At 36.0% G+C, this 22,810-nt stretch overlaps 1 protein-coding gene across 1 annotated transcript; it reads left to right on the top strand.

Moving 5' to 3' along the window:
• Window positions 1-41: 41 nt before the first annotated feature.
• LOC141915148 (serine/threonine-protein kinase MRCK alpha-like) lies at window positions 42-22,454 on the top strand. The gene is given in 43 exon segments (XM_074806563.1): window positions 42-207; window positions 743-978; window positions 1,070-1,161; window positions 1,239-1,322; window positions 1,730-1,825; window positions 3,522-3,764; window positions 3,996-4,052; window positions 4,139-4,282; window positions 7,616-7,781; window positions 7,869-7,951; window positions 8,117-8,196; window positions 8,292-8,425; window positions 8,513-8,629; window positions 8,726-8,883; window positions 8,969-9,075; window positions 9,166-9,301; window positions 9,593-9,768; window positions 10,051-10,342; window positions 10,426-10,550; window positions 10,638-10,737; window positions 11,079-11,221; window positions 11,314-11,417; window positions 11,509-11,585; window positions 12,702-12,767; window positions 13,325-13,438; window positions 13,710-13,926; window positions 14,010-14,081; window positions 14,281-14,345; window positions 14,449-14,591; window positions 14,827-14,908; window positions 14,982-15,125; window positions 15,215-15,287; window positions 15,368-15,430; window positions 15,512-15,592; window positions 15,684-16,007; window positions 16,107-16,214; window positions 16,294-16,374; window positions 16,458-16,555; window positions 16,644-16,731; window positions 16,823-17,112; window positions 17,206-17,362; window positions 18,768-18,928; window positions 19,765-22,454. Coding segments are annotated over 42 exon segments (5,439 nt in total). The 5' UTR covers window positions 42-207; window positions 743-782; the 3' UTR covers window positions 19,867-22,454.
• The last annotated feature ends 356 nt before the right edge of the window (window positions 22,455-22,810 follow it).

Here is a 22,810-nt window from a genome sequence, read left to right as displayed (position 1 = left end):
GTGAATGTCAGCCATTTTTCGTTTTACGGTTTTCCATAAAGTGGATTAAACGCTTCTTCTTTCTTTCATTATCTCGAATAATAAGACAAATACGGATTATCATGAACCCCTAACACCGGAATTAAGCGCACATCGTGTACATGCAGGGAATAGGATATATTTTCTGATGATAATTCGACCTGGTATGGCTCTAAACGAAGTCTTTGGGTGTGTATTTTTTCCTGCCGTCATTAAAAAGTGTAGCCGGGGTGTATATAACTGTACGTGTACTACGCGGGTAGGCCTTGTTTGTTTGATGATAGCTAATTGACTCCTTAAAAAGATAACCCGTTTACGAGAGAAAGGAAACGGTCAGATGGTGCTGTCAGTCAGAGCTTGTAATTAATGTGTAACCAGAGATTTTAAATGGAATGGAATACTGAGTCAATAAACTAGGGAGACACCCACAGTCAGTTACTATTAGTGGCACTGATCAGCCTACAAATTCTGTGCATTGGCTTTTTCAAAATCTATAAATCAAGAAGCTCAAAATGATCCCCCTTTGTTTTTATGTTCATGGTGAACCAGTGAATATGAGCTGTTTACTTACAAAGCAATTAACAAACCACAGAAATTAGGCTGAGCGCTATAATCTGGTCGTTGAGTCAGATCATTTGACCTTAATCAAATTAACACAGTCAGTAGAGTGTGAGACATGTATTGTGTACTGTAATTAACGCCTGCATTTTATTTTCATTTTCAGATGTATAAGTTGAATTATATAAGAGATTTACGATAACGAGATGTCTTCGGATAAAATGAAACCGGCTGAACAACGTTTGAAGTTGTTACAGGAGTATTATTTGGATCAGAAACGAACTATTGATAGTCCCGCTGTCAGTATCGAAACATTGTTGGATATATTCATTGTACTGTACAATGAATGTTGTAATTCGACATTAAAACGAGAGAAAAATATTTCTGAATTTGTCGAATTCAGTGAGTACCCCCGTGTCAGAAAAAATTATAACGATGGTGTCACTTGTTATTGCGTTGCTAGACCTTACTTAAACAATTTGCTTTTGTACAGGTAAAAAACATGTCGGCGTAATCAAAGACTTAGGACTGAATCGAGATGATTTTGAAATGCTTAAAATCATCGGCAGAGGTGCTTTTGGAGAGGTTAGTTATAATCGCTTATTGCCGGTTACTTGTCATCGATGATTCGAGCAGCTCTTATCTGTCTGGTTTTATTTAAGGTGGCCGTAGTTAAATTAAAACATACCGGTAAAGTTTACGCGATGAAGATATTGAATAAATGGGAAATGCTGAAACGAGCCGAGGTAAGCTTGGATCGATAGGGACACCTCGACGAAGCGAAGTCTGCAGGTCTCCCCCTGGAAATTTTGAAATTATTGTCTTCGGAGATTTCTTCTATGCATTATTAATACGATTTTGATCGTGAATTGCGAAAAGGATCAATTTGATTTTTCGATGGGCAAAAATTTTTTGGAAAACTCTGCATTTTTTAGGGCATCTCAGAATTTTTAGGGGAGACCGAACCCCTTGAATCTGCCTTTGAACCAGGGTCCGGTTCTACAGTTGTGCGTTAGAGTTAACTCTGAGTTTAAGTTAGTTGATTTTCGATGAGTTAACTCTAAAGTCAAAATTAACTCAGAACTGTGGAACAGGGCCCAGGTAATGAAATGTTTAACAAAATGTTCATCGTAATTCCTAATCACATTTTTAGACTGCCTGTTTTCAAGAAGAACGTGATGTATTAGTGTTCGGTGACCGGCAATGGATTACTAATTTACATTATGCCTTTCAAGATGACGACTGTTTGGTACGTAAAATCAATAAAAATGATAACAACTCGATATAAACTCGTAGGAAAATTTTTTCATCACGAATTCCTTAGATATTAACGCAGTAAGTTGTTTAGAGATTCCAGTCGTATGTCTAATCGCGCACAGGGGAAATTTGTCTGTTTTCTACATGAATAAGTTCAATCAATAATATCAGCTTACTACAGGTTAATTGTAAATTCCTGTTACACTGCACCAGATCTCCATGATAACTGTACGTTCGACTCTATATGACTACTACTACACATATGTAATCACTGTTATTAAGCGACGATTTAAATTCAGTTCGGATCAATACAATATATGTATCTATTACATGTAGTTACAATGCATTCAGAGCTGATTCATCATTGAACGCTCTCAACCTAGATCATGAAAGATCATTTGATACCATCAGTTGAATATATCCTTGGTCACATTCGGATTCCGATTTATATATTATGTGTGAAATATATCAAAACTTTGTGATCGAGTTTGGTAGAATTACTATAACATGGAAACCATGTGTCGATATATAGAAATTCTTCGCGAAATTATTTAGGTTTTCGTATTTTCTTTCGCTGTACATATAAATATATTGATGTTTATTCTATGACTTGATAAACCCCCAGGTTAGCTCGTAACTGCGTGGTGTATTTCTGAGAAATTTTACGTAATTCAACTATTTGTGCATCGCATATGTCTGCGAAGAAGTGAAAATGTTTTGTTGCTCGAAGAATGAGACGTTTGTGATGATTTCAACAACATTTCAGAGATAAAATAGTTCTAACAAGTTGTCTGTACCATCTATATGTAGATTAACATTGTTTGTCCTTGTGAAATGGAGTTGTATACTCGATTTATCATTGTATCATCCACCCTTATCCACCCTTAACATCTAGAATCTAAACATAAACAATTTCCAGGGCCGATTGTGCCTATTCTTCCTCTTGTCATTAAGTTAAGTCAGAATTCTAGACCAGTTATTTGAGTAAATGCATGCAAGTTTAACCTTCAACATACCTTCAACAATACATGTTTTGTTCGTATCAAGGACTTGATGGAAATTCCCACTCTCATTTCGATGAGCCAACCCTGTAAATTTTACATCCACCATTCTGGAAATCAGCTTGCTTTTCAAATATCTGCAGCCTTTTCTTGATATCGGTGTTCCATGTCAATATTCTATCAGTGCTTACAGTCACAATTGCTTTATAAAGTAGTGAGTTGATGTGCGTCCGAATTACATGGAAATGAAGCTTAATTTGCAATGTTTTCCACATAAAAAATTCATTATGTTACGCTAAAGAATGAATGCAGCCCAAACTCCAAGCATACGGAGAAAATGCGGGTTAGTCAAAAATCTCCGACCATTAGATCATCCAGTTATAGGCCCTATCAGATTTCACTGTATTCGCACACTGAGACAAATATCAGTCCAATGTAAAGTTCGAAATTTAGGTCCTATTTTTTGAATCCATAACAATGTAAATCCTGCGTTCAGATATATGAGAAGTTGTAAAACCAATAAAGCAAAAATGGTACAAATCTCATTTTGTAATCAGTGAATTTATTCATTGTTGCAAACTTTTTTGGGAGTAACATTTCCTCTTTCCAGGCATAGCGCAATTGTGTGCCCTTTATACATCAGTCTGATGTTTTAATGTGATTCTCTCTGCTATTGAATCATTTCAGTATTTAGTAATGGATTATTATTGCGGTGGAGATTTGTTGACTCTACTCAGTAAATTCGAGGATCGTCTTCCCGAGGATATGGCTCGATTCTATTTGGCAGAAATGGTGCTCGCCGTCGATTCTATACATCAAATGAGCTACGTTCATCGCGACATTAAACCGGATAACGTCCTGATAGACCGCAGCGGGCATATCGTCCTAGCCGATTTCGGATCTTGTCTCAAAATGTTAGACGACGGAACTGTAAGTCTAGATATAAAGCCAGTAGACACAGCTCGAGTCGGATCTTTTTGGGGACCGTTGATATTCGTCTGATCTGAGCGATATCCGATTTGGATGTTATATGCGTAATCATTTATCGCATCAGAAAAGTATTTCAACAAAAATCCGACTTGATCAGATCTGAATTGAGCAGAGTCTACTCCGGCAGTGAATCTGTATTACATGTACATTCTCATTATGGCTTAATTTCAGGTACAATCAAATGTTGCAGTGGGAACGCCCGACTACATTTCACCAGAAATCCTTAGAGTAAGTTTCATTTTCCCACGGCACATAAGCGATGCTCTTATAAAGACGTTTTTAGTTTAGTTTTAATGATCTGTACGATATTTCAGGCTATGGAAGATGGGCACGGGCGATACGGGCCGGAATGTGACTGGTGGTCTTTAGGCGTGTGTATGTACGAGATGCTATTCGGTGAAACTCCGTTCTACGCTGAATCTCTGGTCGAAACCTACGGCAAAATAATGAATCACCAGGTAGGAAAATTGCTCGATTAACGGAGAATGACATTGTATATTGAATTACGATCGGAGCGTATATGGCTCGTACTGTGCAAACATTGTATACAGCTAACTGTTTGACAGGCTACGGAATTGTTTCTTTTTGATGCGAGTTTCGTCTGTTATGCTATATTAAAGTACTGTGTAATAAGTCGGGCGTTTTTTGAACGATTCTTTGAAATTCAATTTCATAACGCTATTATTGAACGACGCGTGCTTTACACTTAAAGTAACAAAACGAGGAGAAAAATTAGGAAGTTTCGAATAATGAAACGACTGTATAAGACTGTCACATTATACCAATATCATAACTCACAGCGACTCACTCGCCGCATAATACTATGTCCAGGTCATGAAAATGTTTGCCAAAAATGGGATTGATCGCTTATTTAGATCTGAGAGGCGTTCATGATTGTCACTTATACGGTGTGCGACACTTGACCCGCTAATGTGCAGTCACCTTTTTCATTCATAAATCTGCCTTTATTGACTCGCATTGACCTTTTGCTCTATTTGAATACGACTGCAAGTAACCTGATAAGTACAACTTTCAACGGTTTCTAATATAGATTGAAATTTATGCGTTGATATTTGAGATGAAGGAGAGGTATTGTTTAGTGGGAGTTCTGTATCTGATAACGGGAAGCATTCTATTGTTTATCTCGCTGGCGGTATAAATATTTACTAATCTCTGATAAGAAGTTTTGTCTTCAGGTATCTGTACCTTCCATTCCTACCGAACCCGGTTATCAAAAATACGTATAATGAGATGAATAGATTTTCTACCATGTATTTTTGCCGTTGTGGATATTATTTTATCGAATATATTTTTCCTATATGAAAATAATGGATGGTGGTTAGTGCACCTGTCTCGTCCGATTTTACCTACTTCAGTCGCGTGTAATTAATGAATATATCGTAGTTTCTATCGGTTACCTCTTCTGCGATATCGATTACAGTTTAATTGGATAAAAAATGGAGTTCTTACGATTAATGCTATACATCAGGCGTCGGAAACAAGAGAACTAATGTTCGAACACCGATCAGTACAAAAATATGCCAGGGTGGCCAGCCACTGACCAGGAAAACTCAGGGGGAACTCAGAAAATTCAGGGCAATTTGGGGAATAGTTTAAATCTAGAAAAATCTCTTTATTTATTTAGGAAATTATGTGTTATCACATGATAAAACGTTGAATGGATAACAATTGCTGGCATCGATGTAGGTCCGCGAAATATTTTCGAATTTATTTTGCCATATGTAATGTATCACCGCGATCATTACTATTACATCAGTGAAAATAGTTGGCCTACATCACGTCTGCCTAGCCGACTCACGTAATGGTATTTACAGCTAATGAACATACCGAGCATAACCAAATATTGATATCGAACGATACAGATTAATAACGAAACCTTTTAACTACCGGTACAAAACTATGTTCGTCGGGTTGAAAAGATACATGTTTGCCTTCAATGATGATGATTTAGGAGAGTCGTAATTAGCAGTCATAAGAGTGAATTGAACTCAGTTTATTTGACGTTTGGGTATTATTAGTATTTAAAGGAGACATATGTGCTCTAAAACCGGCTGCTGCTGCATGTACTGCTGGTACTGATGATGATAATAATGATGGTGAATTCCCTACACCGATCATAATCTCACATCGAGAGGCAAATACGATCGATTTTAACTCTTTCGCCGGGCTGATACTTGCCTCTAGGCTAATATAGCAACATGTCAAAAAGCATTCTGTCGAGTATTGAGGTTGGTTGGTGTCTGAGAGCCAGCCGCACTGTGCAGTGCGTGTGCAGTGGAAAAACATTTAACTCACAACATTGAATCGGTTGGCATTGTGTATAGCGTAGACTTAATGATATACGACCTAGTTCAACTTGAATAATGTGATTTTGATTGATGAGCTTTTATAATGTTCAGTCTTGCTTTGATTTTTATGGGAAGGAAGAGAAATTCGATGACTGAAACGTTGCAGTAATACTAAGGGTTCCATTCCATCTGATTCATTATTCGCTTGGCAGGGGACTCTGTACAAGTGCCCAGATGAAAGCGTCTTTGAATATAAATCAAACATTTTTTGGTTAGGCATTGATTGTTTTGCGGTAGACCGACACATACTATGGGTGCGGTGGTCCCTTCCTTTGTTTGTTTTGTGATGTGCTTATTACTCCGACCTCGCATAAACCCGCGGCTCGTCTTCAAAGATAAAACCGATGACTAAAACTTCCCGGATATTGCTCGTATTTAGGGGCGTGCCTGCGTTTGCACATGGTCCGCCGGCCGCTCGCTCGCGGTTGTACAATTTATGTTCCTTTACCCAGGAAATTGTAAACACGATAGCAAAATGGATCTAAAGAATGAATGTTACAGACTATCATGAGTATGTAACAGACTATGAGTACGTGTTAAAACTGGGAATTGGATCGGTTACTTTACCTGTAGTTAACTGTATGGTATAAATTAACCCTGTGTAACTGAACCTTTACAGCTGTTTAGAAAAGCTGTTCATATGTGATATCACCCTCTACCCTACAACACCACCGCACTCATAATATAGAAGTCATCATCGCTTCATTAGAAAAAAGTTTCGTCAGCACTGGTTTGTGCTGTGTGCATTTATGAGCGGATGAAAATCGATGATACATCGATATAGATTTAAAACGTGTTTACATAATGCTACTGATATAAATGAAGTATGTGTTAAATGAATGTATATATATATATATATATATATATATATATATATATATATATATATATATATATATAGCCGCTCTTTGATGACAGTGTCTTCTAGTTAAATCGATTCTTGTTCGCTTGTCACTTTCGATGTAATATCGTCCATTATAATCGACACGTTCGCAATTCCTTTTTTTTTTGTCGAAAGGAAAAAGCTATCGGTTTCTTGTGCCTATTTTTTCGACGCGTCAGATTTGTTTTCAATGGATCATTGCGAGTGAATTGAAAGCATTTTTTTATAGATATAATGAATCATTGTTATCCTATCTCGGTGCGGTCTCATTTTTGTCGATATGTCACTAGTATAATTGGCCGTTAATACAGTATAGCAGCGATTATATCCACTATAGGGTCACGCACTAGTCATTGAGTCCTTAACGAAATCTTTTTGCCTTTGTTTACCTAATAAAAAATCAGTCTCGCACTACCCCCCATATTACCAAAATGTTTTTTTAAATTTTGTGTATATAGGGTAGAGATTTTTTCATTATTTTATAGGATACTGTACGCGACAGTATTTGTTGATACCGAAGGAACTCTTTATAATTTCAGAGTCGTTTCGAATTCCCGCTAGACATTACGGATGTATCAACCGAAGCTAAGGATCTCATCAAGAAGCTTATATGCGTCGCGGACTCACGACTCGGTCAAAATGGGCTTTCAGACTTTAAGAAGCATCCGTTCTTTAACGGTATCGATTGGGATAACATCAGAGAAAGTAAGCGTTTTATTTATTCACAATAATTCAGAAACTGTGTTGAAATACGTCGATGATTTACTTAATTTATGCGCCGATTGTTTTCAGTGGAACCACCGTATATCCCGGAGGTTAGCAGTCCAACTGATACGACACATTTCGATGTGGAAGACATGGACCTGAGACAAAGTGTAAGTTCATTACATGCAGCTCAAAAAAACCAACAATATTGACGTTTCAACAAAATCTGTAACACTGATATTTCAGTGTATTTTATATACAGATAAGGAATTGATGAAGTATTTTTGATCATTAGTATATTACCATGTTATATATATAGATGGATGTATTTATAGGATGCTGTGCCTCCCTCCACTCATGCTGCATTTACTGGACATCATCTACCTTTTGTTGGATTCACCTTCACCAAAGAAAGGTATCTATCTTTCTGTGATTACATTGTAAACAGTTTCTGTCTTCCCCGGTTGAAGTGTTTCCCTGAATTGTTTTTTTTTTGTTGGTGTGTTTCAGTCGTTTATCGGGAATGTGTATATCACAGGATGATAACGCGAGTAAGGTGAATGACAGTGGTGGCAATCAGGCGCTTGAGCTTAAAATTCAAAAACTTGAACAAGAAAAAACTGAATTATCGAGACAATTGAATGGTTAGTTTTGCAATTCCTGCTTCTATCGAACTGTCCCAATCATTTTGAGGTGAAATTTTTATTTCGTATTGAATTGATCATTTGCAGATGCTTCGAAAAGCTCGAAGCCGTACAACTCTATTACTGATGGTAACGGTGCTCCTGATGAGGGTGAATTGAAAAAGCTCACCGACGAACTTACTGTGCTAAAAAAGAAAAATGCTGGTAAGTTACTTAGTCTACTAATAGATGACAGCGCGTTCCCATTTCCTGCTACACGAGTTGTTTATTATTTAAACAATGCCCTCGATATTTTCACAGATTATCAAGTTGAAATCAGTCGCATGGAGAGAGAATTAGCAGCGATGGAAGACATTAAAATCGAGTTAGAATCGAGGGACGGTGATAAATCGAACAAAGTGAAAACACTAGAAAAAAATTTCCGAATTGTAAAACAAGAAAAAGATGATACGCATAGGGTAATTGAACGAATGAATTTTGATTTATTATCAATGTAGCAAAAATACACAATTTTGATATTTGAATTATTTTTGGTATGTTCAGGAATTACAAGATTTACAGGAAAAATATCGAAGTCAAACTAAAGAACTGAAAGATGCGCTAGGTCAACGTAAATTGGCCATGGACGAATTCACTGAAATTAATGAAAGGTTGATATTGTATTTTGTGTTTACCTGCTACCCCGGCATTCCTCATTGATAATAGAATGAAACTTGATATTTATTGCTGTAATGTTTCAGACTGGCCGAACTTAGGTCTGAAAAACAAAAGTTAGCACGTAATTGTCGAGACATGGAAGAAGAACTTGATGATTCTAAACAGAAACTCGATAGCAGCAAACTGGAAAATAGAAAAATCGAAAAATCAAAGCGTGAGGTAGACTTTATATTTAATGTTAAAATACAGCTAGATTTTTCATATGCTTACGATGATTACTACCATATACAGAGTTGTCAACTGTTCCTGATTTTCAGAAATACTGATTTGATTTGAAGGTGTTACTGAGGGTCTTAACATTGATTACTGATTAATCTGAACCTTTTCTTTCATATTTCAATGAAATATTCCTAAAAAAATTCAGCTTATTACTGATGGCACTTTTCAGTTTGGTTGGCAGCACTGCTTATAGAGAATTGACAGTAATTAAGTAAAATGTGTTTATTTTAGCTTCAATCTTTACTCGACGAAGCGACAGCCGAAGCAGGTAAAGAGAAGCGTCTACGCGAGCGTGCTGAACAGTTCTCAAAAGAACTAGAACTGGAATTAGAAACTGCTAAACAACGATCAATCGGTAGATCACAAAGCAATGCAAATATCGATACTTATACACAAGAAATTACAAGGTACATGATCTTAAATTACAGGGTCCCTAGGACCCTCAAATCCCTAAAAAAAACTATTTAATTCCAAAATTTCGTTTTGAGGATACAAAAACCCTCAAATTCTTATCGTTAGCCCTTGGCCCCTCAATTTCCCTCCAGTTAAAATGTGCCGTAGAAAATATTTTTATTGCATATTTGTAAAGAACAATTCCTCAAAGGTTCTTTCTACATGCTAGTGACTGAATACATACGTTTTGTGATGTTCAAGTTTGCAGTATTTGATTGTTGCGTTTTTTCACGCAGGTTAAAAGCGGAACTAGAAAGAAAAGAAGTCGAAGTAGAGGAACAAATACTTAATATCGAAAGTAAATTCATGAGTGAAAATAAAGACTTAACGTACCAGTTAAAAGAAACGGAAAAGCGGTTTAGGGAACAGTTGGACGAAACTTTACATATGAGAGAAAAACTGGAAGTTTCTAAACAGGAAAGTCATCAAGAATATCAGGAGTCTATGGCCGAAATACAACGAATGGCTGAACGAGAGAAAACTTTACTCGTTGAGGAAAATAATAACTTAAACAGTCAGTTACAAGAGGTGAGATACTTGAAATCAATTTCTAATCTCTAGAGATTTTATTAGAAATGTGTTGTGTAATTGTGTTTTATCGTAAACAACAGGCAAATGAGTCGATACAACGTTTAAACAGTGATAAGAGACAATTAGACGACGAACTGAAGCAGATTTATGATAAACGAGACTCGGTCGCTCATTGGGAGGCGCAAATAGCTGAAATTATACAATGGTTAGTATTTAATATCATGCAGTTTATCAGTTTAGTTTATTTGTGTTTTGTGGAACAAGCTTTGATAAACTGTATGATTATAAATAGGGTTAATGATGAGAAGGAAGCACGCGGTTATCTGCAAGCTCTTGCCACAAAGATGAATGAAGAATTAGAAGGTCTTAAAATCTCAGGGGGAGCATCTGCTGTAAGTACTATTGCGGTACAGTACTAGCACCGATATTATCGATGCCAACTACGGTAAACCTATAGTTCAATGTAAATCCTGTGAAACCCAGTTTACTATAAGCACTTTAGGATGAAGAGCAGTTTCTCGATATGCACCCCGGCACTGGAACTTAAACCATGTCCTTCGCTATCAATCAATGATTTAGAACAGTTCAGGATACATCTAAAGACCCGCCTATTCAGACAATACTTCTGCTAGAGGAGTGCATTTAAACTGTTGTAAATAGAGGATACCTGCACTATAGAAATAACATTTATTATCATCATTAAACTCAAGACATTGTTGCTATTTTCATTTAGACGTGGAAAAATCGCAGGCATCAAAGAGTCTTCAAATCCGATTTCTTACAATTACAATCTAGTCTACAAAATGAAATTCAAGCAAAACAAAGTATACAAGCTGAACTTACACAAATGAAGCAGGTCTTCTACGCAACTGAGAAGTAAGCTTTCGCATTCGTACAAAATCCTGTCTCATCTGTAGCGTTTGTGTTATATAAAAAAATATATATGGCCATTTCGTTTTTGATTTCAGGCAACTGAAAGAATCTAATCAAAGATTATTAGATCAGGAACAGGAGCTGAACGTTCTCCGCCGAGAAAATGAAAATCTCAAAAATAAAATCGACACCGAAGGATGTAAGCGGCAATTGTTCCACTCAGCGACCGTGATGTTTATCGGTTTTTCATTCAGAAGTTGTTTGTAACATGTTTGAATATTGATTTACAGATGGTTTAGAAAGACCTGATTCTCGGTCATCATTTCTACGGTTTATTCGTGAACAAACGGAAAGACTCAACGATGTGGTAAGGGAAAATTTTATATATATCTTCACTGTGTTTATATTACGTTATTATCGTGCCCCGCATGCTTTCGTCGATATATGTATTATGTCCATTGTATTATTGTTATTAGTTCGCCGTCATGTGCCCCCCACAAAACATTGATGATCGTTGAAATTATTAGATCAAAGGACCCAGTTACACGAGACTTAATGATTCTGATTTAACTATGAAGAGTCCAAAAGTAGTAGATAATCATCGAAGATTCGTTTCTATGTTTGTGTCCTTATTGTAATTCCAATTCAATTTACTAAGTATAATTTGTCATTTGGATAAATTGTTAACTACAACATCTAACGCAAGTTTGACTACATGTCCTTATAGTTAACCCTACAGTCAAGATAGATTCACTACACTGGAACTGGGTCCGCATCAATTTCACTTATACGTATTGATTTCTGAGTAATTGATCAATGTTTTGGGCTTTATATGGAATGTGTCATTATTAACATTAGTCCCGATCATGTTTACGTCATGTGTATATCATAGAAAATCATAGGTTTTTGTTACAAAGACTTTGAGGCTCGGATATCAGAGAACATAAGAGAAATAACGGTTATTCATATTGATCATTTCATGCAGAAAGGGCCGACATTAGCCGAGGAAATACTGAATGATTTAACTTCAGAACCGGTGAAATTTGTAAGATTCCAATCTATTTCTTTAAACGAGGTGCATGTGGCATGACTTTGAAATCCTGCACTGTTCCTAATGAATTGTCATTTTTGATAATATTCGAGTAAAAGTTTCATTAATTCATCACCACGTCACACCATCACATATAGAATGAAAAACAGAGATTTTTAGCTCTTTCGAATGTCATCATCTCGTAACCTTTAAGCTTTATAACACATATATCCGAACAATTTTCATGCTTGATTTCAAACGGTAATTTTGAACTGTTTAACGACAGATTTTCCCATATTTCGATCAGTTATTGATGTCCGGTAATAGAAATACCTTCCTTCCTGTAGCCTGTAGCGGATGAAATACGAGTAGTTGTCGTTGAACAGGTTTTTGAGCCCCGTTCTTATGAAATCTGTAATATTCTGAATAGTTTATATTCGGCTGTGTTTTTAGGAGGATGAAGCCAAGTCTAATATCAGCTCAGAATATGAGCTAAGATGGACGTGGGGCAGTAATTTGGTAATTTTGATGTGTTGACTTTATCGATTATTTTTTAACGTATTAACTCATATTTTAAACACCGCACTCATTTGATAGACTTTAACCCTTTAGTTGCATTAACTATTATCATATTGATTGATTGATATTCATTCATTCAGCTTTAGTTTAGCGAGATTTCTTTATTTAGATTATGGCAGGATGTTTGTTTGCTTTTCATTGAAATTCATGTTCGTAGCTGCCTATTTTATTTTGCTAACGCGGAAGATCTAGGCCTGTAGAAATTAAAGTAAAAGCCTAGAATTATGACTTTTCGATAAATTGCATGAAAACCTCGGAAATCGAATCTCCATTAGGCAAATATTTTATTCATTTAATGCATGGAGGTGTGTGAAAGAAAATGTTTGTGGATTGATCTTATACTTTGTATGAACTTCGAACTCTTCTAATAGCAAGTTTGGGGGGTCGCGTGATAATATTTAAGATTAAGTCGGTGTTTTATTTCTAACTCGACTTCATGAAATATTTCGATTATGTGTGTGAATGCTTACGACGCGGATATCTTCCTTGTCTTACAGTCTATAGGCGATACGCGTGAAATGACCGCCGCTGATTATGATCAGTATGGTAGTGCTGAATTCTCAAAAACCCCCTCTTCCCCAGCTAGTCGAACGTCATCTAATACGAGTATTGTAAGTAACGCACACAACATTCTCCGCATGTCTCTCTACTAATACAATGTATCAATGATCGATTTTAGGGGACAAGCAGATTTCATCCAGTCCTCTTGTCATCATCATTTCTACCTTAATGTGCTTTCAGTGGTATCGATTAGACATTACTGCACATATTATTATATGTTGTCAATATGAATGGGCATTGATTTCGGGGATTACATTTACTCTTTATTGATCAGGTATGATAAAAAAGAATCACGGTGAATTGTTATTCTTGTTTTTGTAGGAAAATACGCATGAAGTAGTAAGTAGTAGTGCGGAGAGAAAGATGGTATCGAATGACGTCTCCTCGCCGGTATTCCCACCCGTCACTGCCAATACTGTGAAATCAATGCAACCGAAAGCTCATCGCTTCCAGATTCAGTCATTCAGTTATCCCGTCAAGTGCCAGAAATGTACGTCCTTGTTAGTCGGTCTATACAGACAAGGATACATTTGTGCAGGTGAATAGATATCTTCGATTCGAATGATTCGGTATCCAGTCTCAAATGACTTTTATTGACGGTATTTTGTTCAATATCGATAGAATGTAGCTATGTGTGCCATGTTGGATGTGCTGAGAAAGCTCCACAAGTATGTCCTATACCACCCGATCAATGTAAGTCAATTGTCTTGTTTACTTTTCTGTATTATTTTTTGGACGAAATATGTAATCAAGAATCAATGCATGGATACACAGATTGTGATCTGAGAGTGCTGATATAAAGAATTGCTTTATGCTGCATTTATTGTGTAATTCTGTAAGATCATTGAAATATTTGCGCTAGTAGCATTGCAAGGTGTTTGTGATTTTTCAGCTAAGCGACCGATTGGTATTGATCCACGGCGTGGTATTGGAACTGCATATGAAGGTTATGTTAAGGTAACCATGTTTGAATATGATATCGAACATCGTTTGTGTAATCGGTCTCAGCCATTTCTTTCATTCAGAATGCAATCATTATAACCGGCGCTATATTCTTCAGGTTCCTAAACCGGGTGGTATTCGTCGCGGTTGGATGAAACAGCTTATATTCGTCTGTGATTTCAAATTGTTCCTATATGACATCAATCCTGATAGAAATGGATGCCAGGCGTGCGTGCATGTCAGTAACGTTCTTGATATGAGGTAAAAAGATTGTTTTATGTACATCCTGCCATTTCATGGTGCTGACTACTATTTCGTCCCGAGAAATGATGATTTCATTTGTTCGATGCATACAGAAATGTGAAAGATGTTAAGACGACGGGTCTTTACAATGATTACTGATTAATTTGAACAATTTACTTCATATTACGATGAAATATTCCTGAAATAACTACAAATTGTTACTGATAGCACTTCTTTGTATTGTCGTATTCAGGGATGAAGAATTCAGTGTGTCTTCTGTGTCTCCCAGTGATGTCATTCATGCCAATAAAAGGGACATTCCATGTATATTCAAAGTAAGTTTTTCTACTGTAGAAGGCTTAACTACAGAGACCTAAATGGAGTGAACTAACAGCGTGTTTATTACAGGTGTCGACAGCAGAAACAAATCCCCCTGGAACGACTCATAGCGTATTAATGTTAGCGGATAGTCCGTCTGATAAACAACGATGGGTTGGAGCTCTCAACGAACTTCTGAAAATCCTCAAAAAACATAACTTACCCGATCGATCTGTAAGTATTCATTCCTTTGAGAAACACAGAAGATTGATGCATGCTAGAATTCGATGGTTTCTGCACAAAAGAAATTGTCTTCGTTTTAGGTATTTAGAGCTAAAGAAGTTTATGATAGTAGTTTAGCATTATTGAAGAATGCCTTAGCCGCCGCAATACTAGGTAAGCATGAGACATAAGCATAGTTCGGTAACAAACGAATATTCATCATAAAACAATCGGTTCATTCACTTCTCTTACAGATAATCATACATTTTTGTTGGGCACCGAGGAAGGTCTACATTGCGTAGATCTAAACAAAGACGGTGAGTTGTTACCCTAGTTAACAGAGCCCGGTTTTCGAGTCTCGGTGATCGCTAAATAATAATGTTCGCTTCTATCTACAGTGATAACTAGAATTGGTGAACGGAAAAGTGTACAGTTAATAGAAATAATACAAGAAGAACAACTAATTGTAGTCATATCAGGTAAGCATTTGAAATATCTACTTTCGAAGCATTGTGGTTTCTCTTGAAATGGACATAAATGATGAGTGTGCGTTTTGTTTGCTTTTCGTAGGGAAGCAAAGACATATACGTTTAACACCGATGTCAGTATTAGAAGGATATGATGTCGAATCGGTAAAAATAGCCGAAAGTCGCGGATGTTTGACGTTTTGTACGGGACTCGTGCGACAAGGATCGAGCACCTGCTTGTGCGTGGCGTTGAAAAAGAACGTAATAGTTTATGAACTGAACCGTACGAGACAACGACATCGGAAAGTGAAAGAAATAGCGTGTCCTGGACAAGTGCAATTTATAGAAATGATGAATGAACGCCTATGTGTCGGTTACCCGTCAAATTTCGCTATTTACAGCGTGCAAGGAGACGGTGCTCCTATAGGTTTGTATCAAGTTAGCAATGATTTAGAAATTATTGAATCAAGTCAAAGGATATCTGAATGATATCTGAAATGAATCTTCGATATATCTGTTTTTACAGCCCTGATAAATAGTGAAGATTACAGTCTTCAGTTCTTGTTGTCTTCTCCTGTTGATGCTTTGTGGGCTGTGGAAGTTACTCACAAAGAATATCTTCTAGTATTCAGTGGTAAGAATCAGTTTTAACTCGTTGGCACATTACTGGCCTGGTGAAAAATGGTTCTTTATGTCATTATTCATCATTCTAGCTTTAGGAATATTTGTTGACAGTACAGGACATCGGTCTAGAGTCAATGAGCTTATGTGGCCAGCTCATCCACAGTTTCTTGGTAAGTCTAGTGTTATTCAAGCACTTGCGCTATTCAAATAAGGAAATATTTTACTATTTTCATGATTTATCTGTTATTTTCAGCCTACAACGCTCCATATTTAATCGTGTACACCGAAAATGATGTATTCATTTACAACGTAGAAAATGGGGAGTGGCTTCAAACTGTAACTGTCAAGAAGGTAAAATTACTCAAATTTAGATATCTTTATTAAACTTTACATTTAAATTTAAAGATAAAGTTTTGATAAGCAAGTATTTGTTTGATAGCTGAGGCCGTTAGATCGCGATGGTGCTTTTAACTTAAGCTGCATAACGGATGCCGTACGCCTCATTCATCTACACAATCTCAGTGAAGGTAAGTCTGAATATCGCGCATCAATGTACATCGTTCATCGTGTCTGCCGAGTTCAAATGTTTAACGTATGAATTGTGAATGGTTGTTGTAGAGGAAGATCGAATCATGATACCTGATCCTAAACAAAGATACGCCCTGAAGAACAAGAGAAGATTCTCATTTAAAACGAAAGAAGAAGAGACAAAGAGCAAGAGGTAGAAATTGACTGGCTCTATAGCCACTTATTTGCTCAGAAATAGATTTCTACTACCGTTTTCCATTCATTGTTTTACTTGCAGTTCTTTGGAAAGAAAGTCTCGAATGATATCGGCTCCAACGAATTTCAGTCATGTTTCTCATATGGGTCCTGGTGAAGGGTTACAAATACTGATTGACCTGCCTGTAAGTAACTCGTTGAATTTGAATATGCAGTATCTATAAACAAGTTCGTTTCGAAAACTACTACAGTTGTTCGTGTTTTCTATTACGTAACAGAGAACTGGATCTGCGGTCGCTGGAAATACCGATGACGAAAAGATGCAGCGCGTGAAAAGTTTGTTCCAGCCAAATCTAGGTCAAATGCAACAGCAGCATTTACAGGAACCAAATCGCCGGCCAATGAGTATGCATGCTGCTCAGTTTAGCGCCCTCGGTATGACTAGACCTACCATTTTCTAACATCAGCTTACCCTGACATTTGGCATGACTACTGTACATTTCCCCCTCGATTGTCGTTTTGACAGAAAAATAGAATGACTGTTAAATAATGATCACATATTTTGAAGAGATGAATAATAATTTCGATACATTGATGAATAAATATATATCTTGCATCGCAGAACGAGACACTCTGATATATAAGCACATGCATGATTCCACACATCACACACTTGTCTCTAGTCTTGTTTCGTTTTCTTTCACTTCTGCTGCTTCTTGCACTCGTTATGAACCCACATAATTAACTCATCATCCATCACCGCTGAACCAACTTTCAATCATATTCATTTGCATCATTTTGGTAGCACTTCACGAAGTGTATATCACGTTTATGCTTCAAAGATTACACCAATAATGAGGTCCCTATAATAGATTCATTGATTATCTACTAATGATTATTTTTGACTCGTGTGAAGTTCACGATATCTATTTTCTTCTTCCCTTTTCCAGAATTATTAATCTTACCACAAACACCTATCCCTTATTTGAAAGTGAAAATGCACTATTTGTACCCGAGTAATAGCATGCCATTGAAACGAATTGTCTCGTCTCTTGTTATCGTCATCCATGAATCATGTCATAATAGAAAATTCAATAGAATTTCAGGAACTTCAGGGCTAGCATTGATAGATATAATGAGGTCTGGTTGTAAGAACGATGGCGCCATTTTGTTGTGTTATATTCAAATATATAACTGTTTTGATGTTGTCGTGTAAACTATATGTGTTTATTGTTGATCCACTCAGATATTAACCAAGCTTGTCACATCATTCCCTTCAAATATCTTATCATAATACTAAACCCTGCTTTATAGAAATGTGTGTGGTGACAAATTATCTGCGATCTAAAACCTATTTTACTAATCAAGTGTTGATTTATTGATGTGGATCCATTGTCGAGGAATCGATCACGATGAACCCCTATACTTAATGGGTTATCATTAGAAGCCTGTATCAGTTTAGAATTTATAAGATGTCCTGACTGGATCCTCACTATTATCACATCCAATCATACATTATTATCACAATTCATATTCTATCATATATATAATACACTTATCTTATGAGCCAATTTCTCATTAAGAATTAACCTAAATATAAGTATATTTAGTCAAGCACATTTTCTTATAGGCATGTAATCTTTATTGACGCAAGAAATTATATATTTCTAATCAGTGGTTATTCTAATATCATTGTGTTGATTGTGCTTTGCTTTGCTTAAAATTGCTATTAACCACATAATCTATATTAATTGTTGATTTAAATGTTTTGATGTCGATATTTAAACGTAGTCGGGTCAGATCCGGACAGTAGTGTTAAGTGTATATATTGTGTTTATAGATAACGCTGTATTGAGGAAGAATTCACCGGGTGGTAGTAGTGCGGGAAGCCCGCGACCGTATTCGACATTCGCGGCCGTTTCACCGGACGGCTCGAATACGACTACATCATCTCAAGATCAATCGTCGAGTTACCTTCATTCACCGAGTAGTGTACAAGAGGTATGGCAGAGACTTGACAACATGAATGGGCTGCACACGGGTATAAATCAAATTCTATGTCTCTGCCTGTCGGTGGTTTTGGTTTTCTGCATGTATTTATTTCCATCGAGCTCTATAGACATTTATCTACTCTCACTTACATAGATCCTGTTCCTTGTAGCTTCTTATTAATTTATTTCTGAATAAGTTTGTATTAGAAATTAGTTCTCAAGTAGATAATCAACTACCAAGACTTATTTGATTATTGAGTCAATAATGATTAATTGATCCTAATGATTGAACCAATTCCCTCCATACTTATGTATGAATGTATGTATGGGGAAATCAAACCCTTGTAGACCAACCCAAACCCATATAGGTACATAGAACCTCAAACCTTAACCAGCCTTGAAATATATCTCAATTTAATTGTATTTATAGATATGCATATGAAATGCTCGATGCATGATTCATTTAGCAGAATAGTTGACTGAAACATAGATTATACAAGAAAAATAATCACATATTTATCGCAATAATATACGAAGCAACTGTACTATTGTAGTTTAACTATTATAACGGAGGAAGAACTTAAACACTTTATTTGATGTGAACATGTTAGATAAACTACTACTGTAGTCAGAGACTTGTGGCATTTTTGATGTACATGTATGCAGGGTTTTCATATTCATGATACTCTATCGCTTTTTCAATTTTATGTTATCATTATTTTGATTAAGATTTTATTTTGATTTGTCTCTCTACGTGCTGCTTTATGTCGATAGTCACGTCGTTAAGTAAAAGTAATAATGATTCGAAAAAGATTTCTCTAATGCAACGTAATATTATTTTTTCAGAATTATGAAAGATCGAACTCGCGACACTCGATGCTGAGTAATAATAGTAGTAATCCGAGCAGTCCACCGGGTTCTAACAGAGTTAGTTATACAGACGAATAAAACTTTACTCGCTCGTTCTCTATTCAGAACTATTTCTACTATAAACACTTAATTAGGCTGATCGTGAAACAACTACTGCTACACACATAGAGTTCTCAGGTGCTACCCCTCGATACACAACTGCACATCATCGGAATGCTCGAACAATGTTGTATTATGAAATATTGTCAGTGCGTGTGTCGTTTTAAATGTTCTAATTGAAGCTTTATTTATGGACATTAGTTTCATTTCTACGAGAACTGAACAAGATTTTGAATCAATTACAGAATTCTGGTGTAGAAACATCACCTATTATGTAGTAGTACCTTTCGAGAGATAACATTATCGCGATCATAGATATTCTAGTAAATTCCCTCCTCGATATCGCTCCTAGCAAATTACTAGTATACCGCATCTGTATATCTCGACCCTGATATTCTCATTGTTTGCTATTCTTGGTTATGAATAGATAACTGTGGTGCTCGTGAATTTATAGATCTGCATCTTCTGAACAATCTTTCTTAAAACAAGTTTTGTATGATTTGCTTCGAAGTTCTTTTTCTAATCTCGCGATGAAAAGATGTTTATTCACAATTTTTCAGCATCGATTATATTTTATTTATTAAGTGTAAATTTGTATAAAGTATTTTGATGTTATTTATTGATGTTCTAATGATGATCATGTTTACTGGGAAGATTTCTGTATATAATGCTGGATGTGATCTTAAAATACTGAAAAAATAAGTTCAACAACTCTGAGTGTCATCAACTCCGTGAGATATTGATGCTATACATTAATTACGATACATCTTCAGTATTGTCGGCATAAAGATATCTATATTCAGAATGATAAATGAAGCAAGGACTGCATTTACTTTAATTGTTCCATGAAGCCTATCATTGTGGTTTTCATTCCACCTTAACAAATGAACACTAGGATCATTCTTTAACTTCAAATAATGTTATTACTTAATTACATATGACTATAAATTATAGGATAGATTCTTACCACGAGACCACCTTATAAATGATGAGTCGTATTGATCAATTATAGTATGAGAAAAAAAAAAAGAATTACTGTGTAATGATTTTTGTTTTATGAAATGAGTGTTTGTGTGTAGATGCAATCGAAATGCACTTGTAGATACGAAACTACTCGCGGACAAGATAAAGTACTTCTGTAGATAAAAATGTCTAAAATCATAACTGGACATGCATAGAAAAGGTTATTAGCTTTGTAAAAGCTCGCTGTTTATCTAAAAAGAATCAGTGTAAATAGTCATGTAATTATTGCTAAAAATGTGATATGTGTGCGTTAGTGTGAAGTGATGTGCAGAACTACAATTCTTTAAACCCCCATTTTATCTTTAATGTTTGTATATTCTTTACATTTGTATCGTCAAATCGCATACAGGAATTCAAGTTTCAAATTTCACTGAAAGATTATTAGATTCAAATTTAATTCAAATAACTAGGGAGTTGTTGTACATGCAGAAATATGAACCTCTGAGATGGTTGTGTTGTCCTTCAACAAATAAATTTGGACAAAAATTCAAAGTTTTTCATCCATGTTTTTAAGCATGTACATTGATAATATTGTTGTAGTAGTAAATCTTTATAAATTGCTTGGTTGTCTGTCACTTATATCGCTTAACGCAGCGTTCTATAACACAATATTAACTGATTTTGTTTTGTACTGCTGGTAATTTTTGTTTTTTTTTTTTGTAAACGATTTTAGTAAATTTTATCATTTACTACATATGACACTGTACATGAGAAGCTGGCTGTACGTTTTAACGTACAACGCTTTCTCGGAACTGTGTGTATGTAATAATATATCCTTAACAAGCATACAGTTAAAAGCATTTACCGTACTTGAATTACTGGAGACTGATACTATTTGACTCGGATGTTTCGTGCACGCGTAGGGGCATTATATTGAAATCGAAATTTGATATTGATTTGATTGAATCTCGACGAATTTACCCTAGTATGGTCACAATCCACTTCTACCTCCACTTTTTGTGTAAGTTGTTGTTTATTTGCTTTATCTTGCCTTTGTTTATGGTGCTGCAGAACAATAACATGAAATCGTAGAAAAAAATAAGCGTTAATTTTTAGTCCGATTTTCATGCTGTGACAGGGGTGGATTCAGATACCAGCAGATGTTACATTATCACCATTTCTGAAGTTCCCCTTGTAGCACTGTCACTACGTGGTCTGGTGCCTCCAATGATGGCTCCATAGTTTTATCGGGATTTTCGATATTTTCGTCATCTTTTCTGTTGTTTTCTCGCTCCCTTGTCCTTGAACCGACTCTGGATCCGCTCCTGGTTTATGTTGACTCCCATTCGTATTGGTACATTCAGTGAGGGTTGATAATTCGATAAGTGAATCAGTCATATTAAAATCTGCACCATTTAGTTACTATGTTAAATCACGTACTTATCCATTTATATTTCCAGTGTTCATATAATATTAAGAATATTATAGATGAAATTGTGTTTAGTTAAACCGGAATCTGTTGTCACCAATAACTGTAATAGCTTCTTCAGGTTTGCCAAATACAGCAAGCTTACATACTATATTGTAGAACTGTAAACTTTTTGTTAAAGGATTATTTGAATAAAAAATGAAAGTCAATTCGTAGTTCTCATGTCGTGACTGACTTATTGTGGTATGTAATTCCTTATCGTTGATATTATCACAGCTCCATGGTCGTGATATTTAAGGAGTCACTAGAAGTTACTCTTGGTATGTGCAATAGAAGGCGACAGGACATTTACCGGTAGTATTACATTGATGTCAATAGCCTATAGACCCACACTTGCATCATTTGCATTGCATCCTATATTGGCTCGAATGAATGAGCCTCTCTTGGCCTGGGTATGGATCTGCATTCATGCTTTCTGCCCGGATTCATCCTGTTAAGTTCTCTTAAGAGACCTGTCCAGTTCCCTTATCC

The sequence above is a fragment of the Tubulanus polymorphus genome, chromosome 1 (assembly GCF_964204645.1).
Source record: "Tubulanus polymorphus chromosome 1, tnTubPoly1.2, whole genome shotgun sequence".
Taxonomy (NCBI): domain Eukaryota; kingdom Metazoa; phylum Nemertea; class Palaeonemertea; order Tubulaniformes; family Tubulanidae; genus Tubulanus; species Tubulanus polymorphus.
This window is presented reverse-complemented; position numbering and strand designations above follow the sequence as displayed.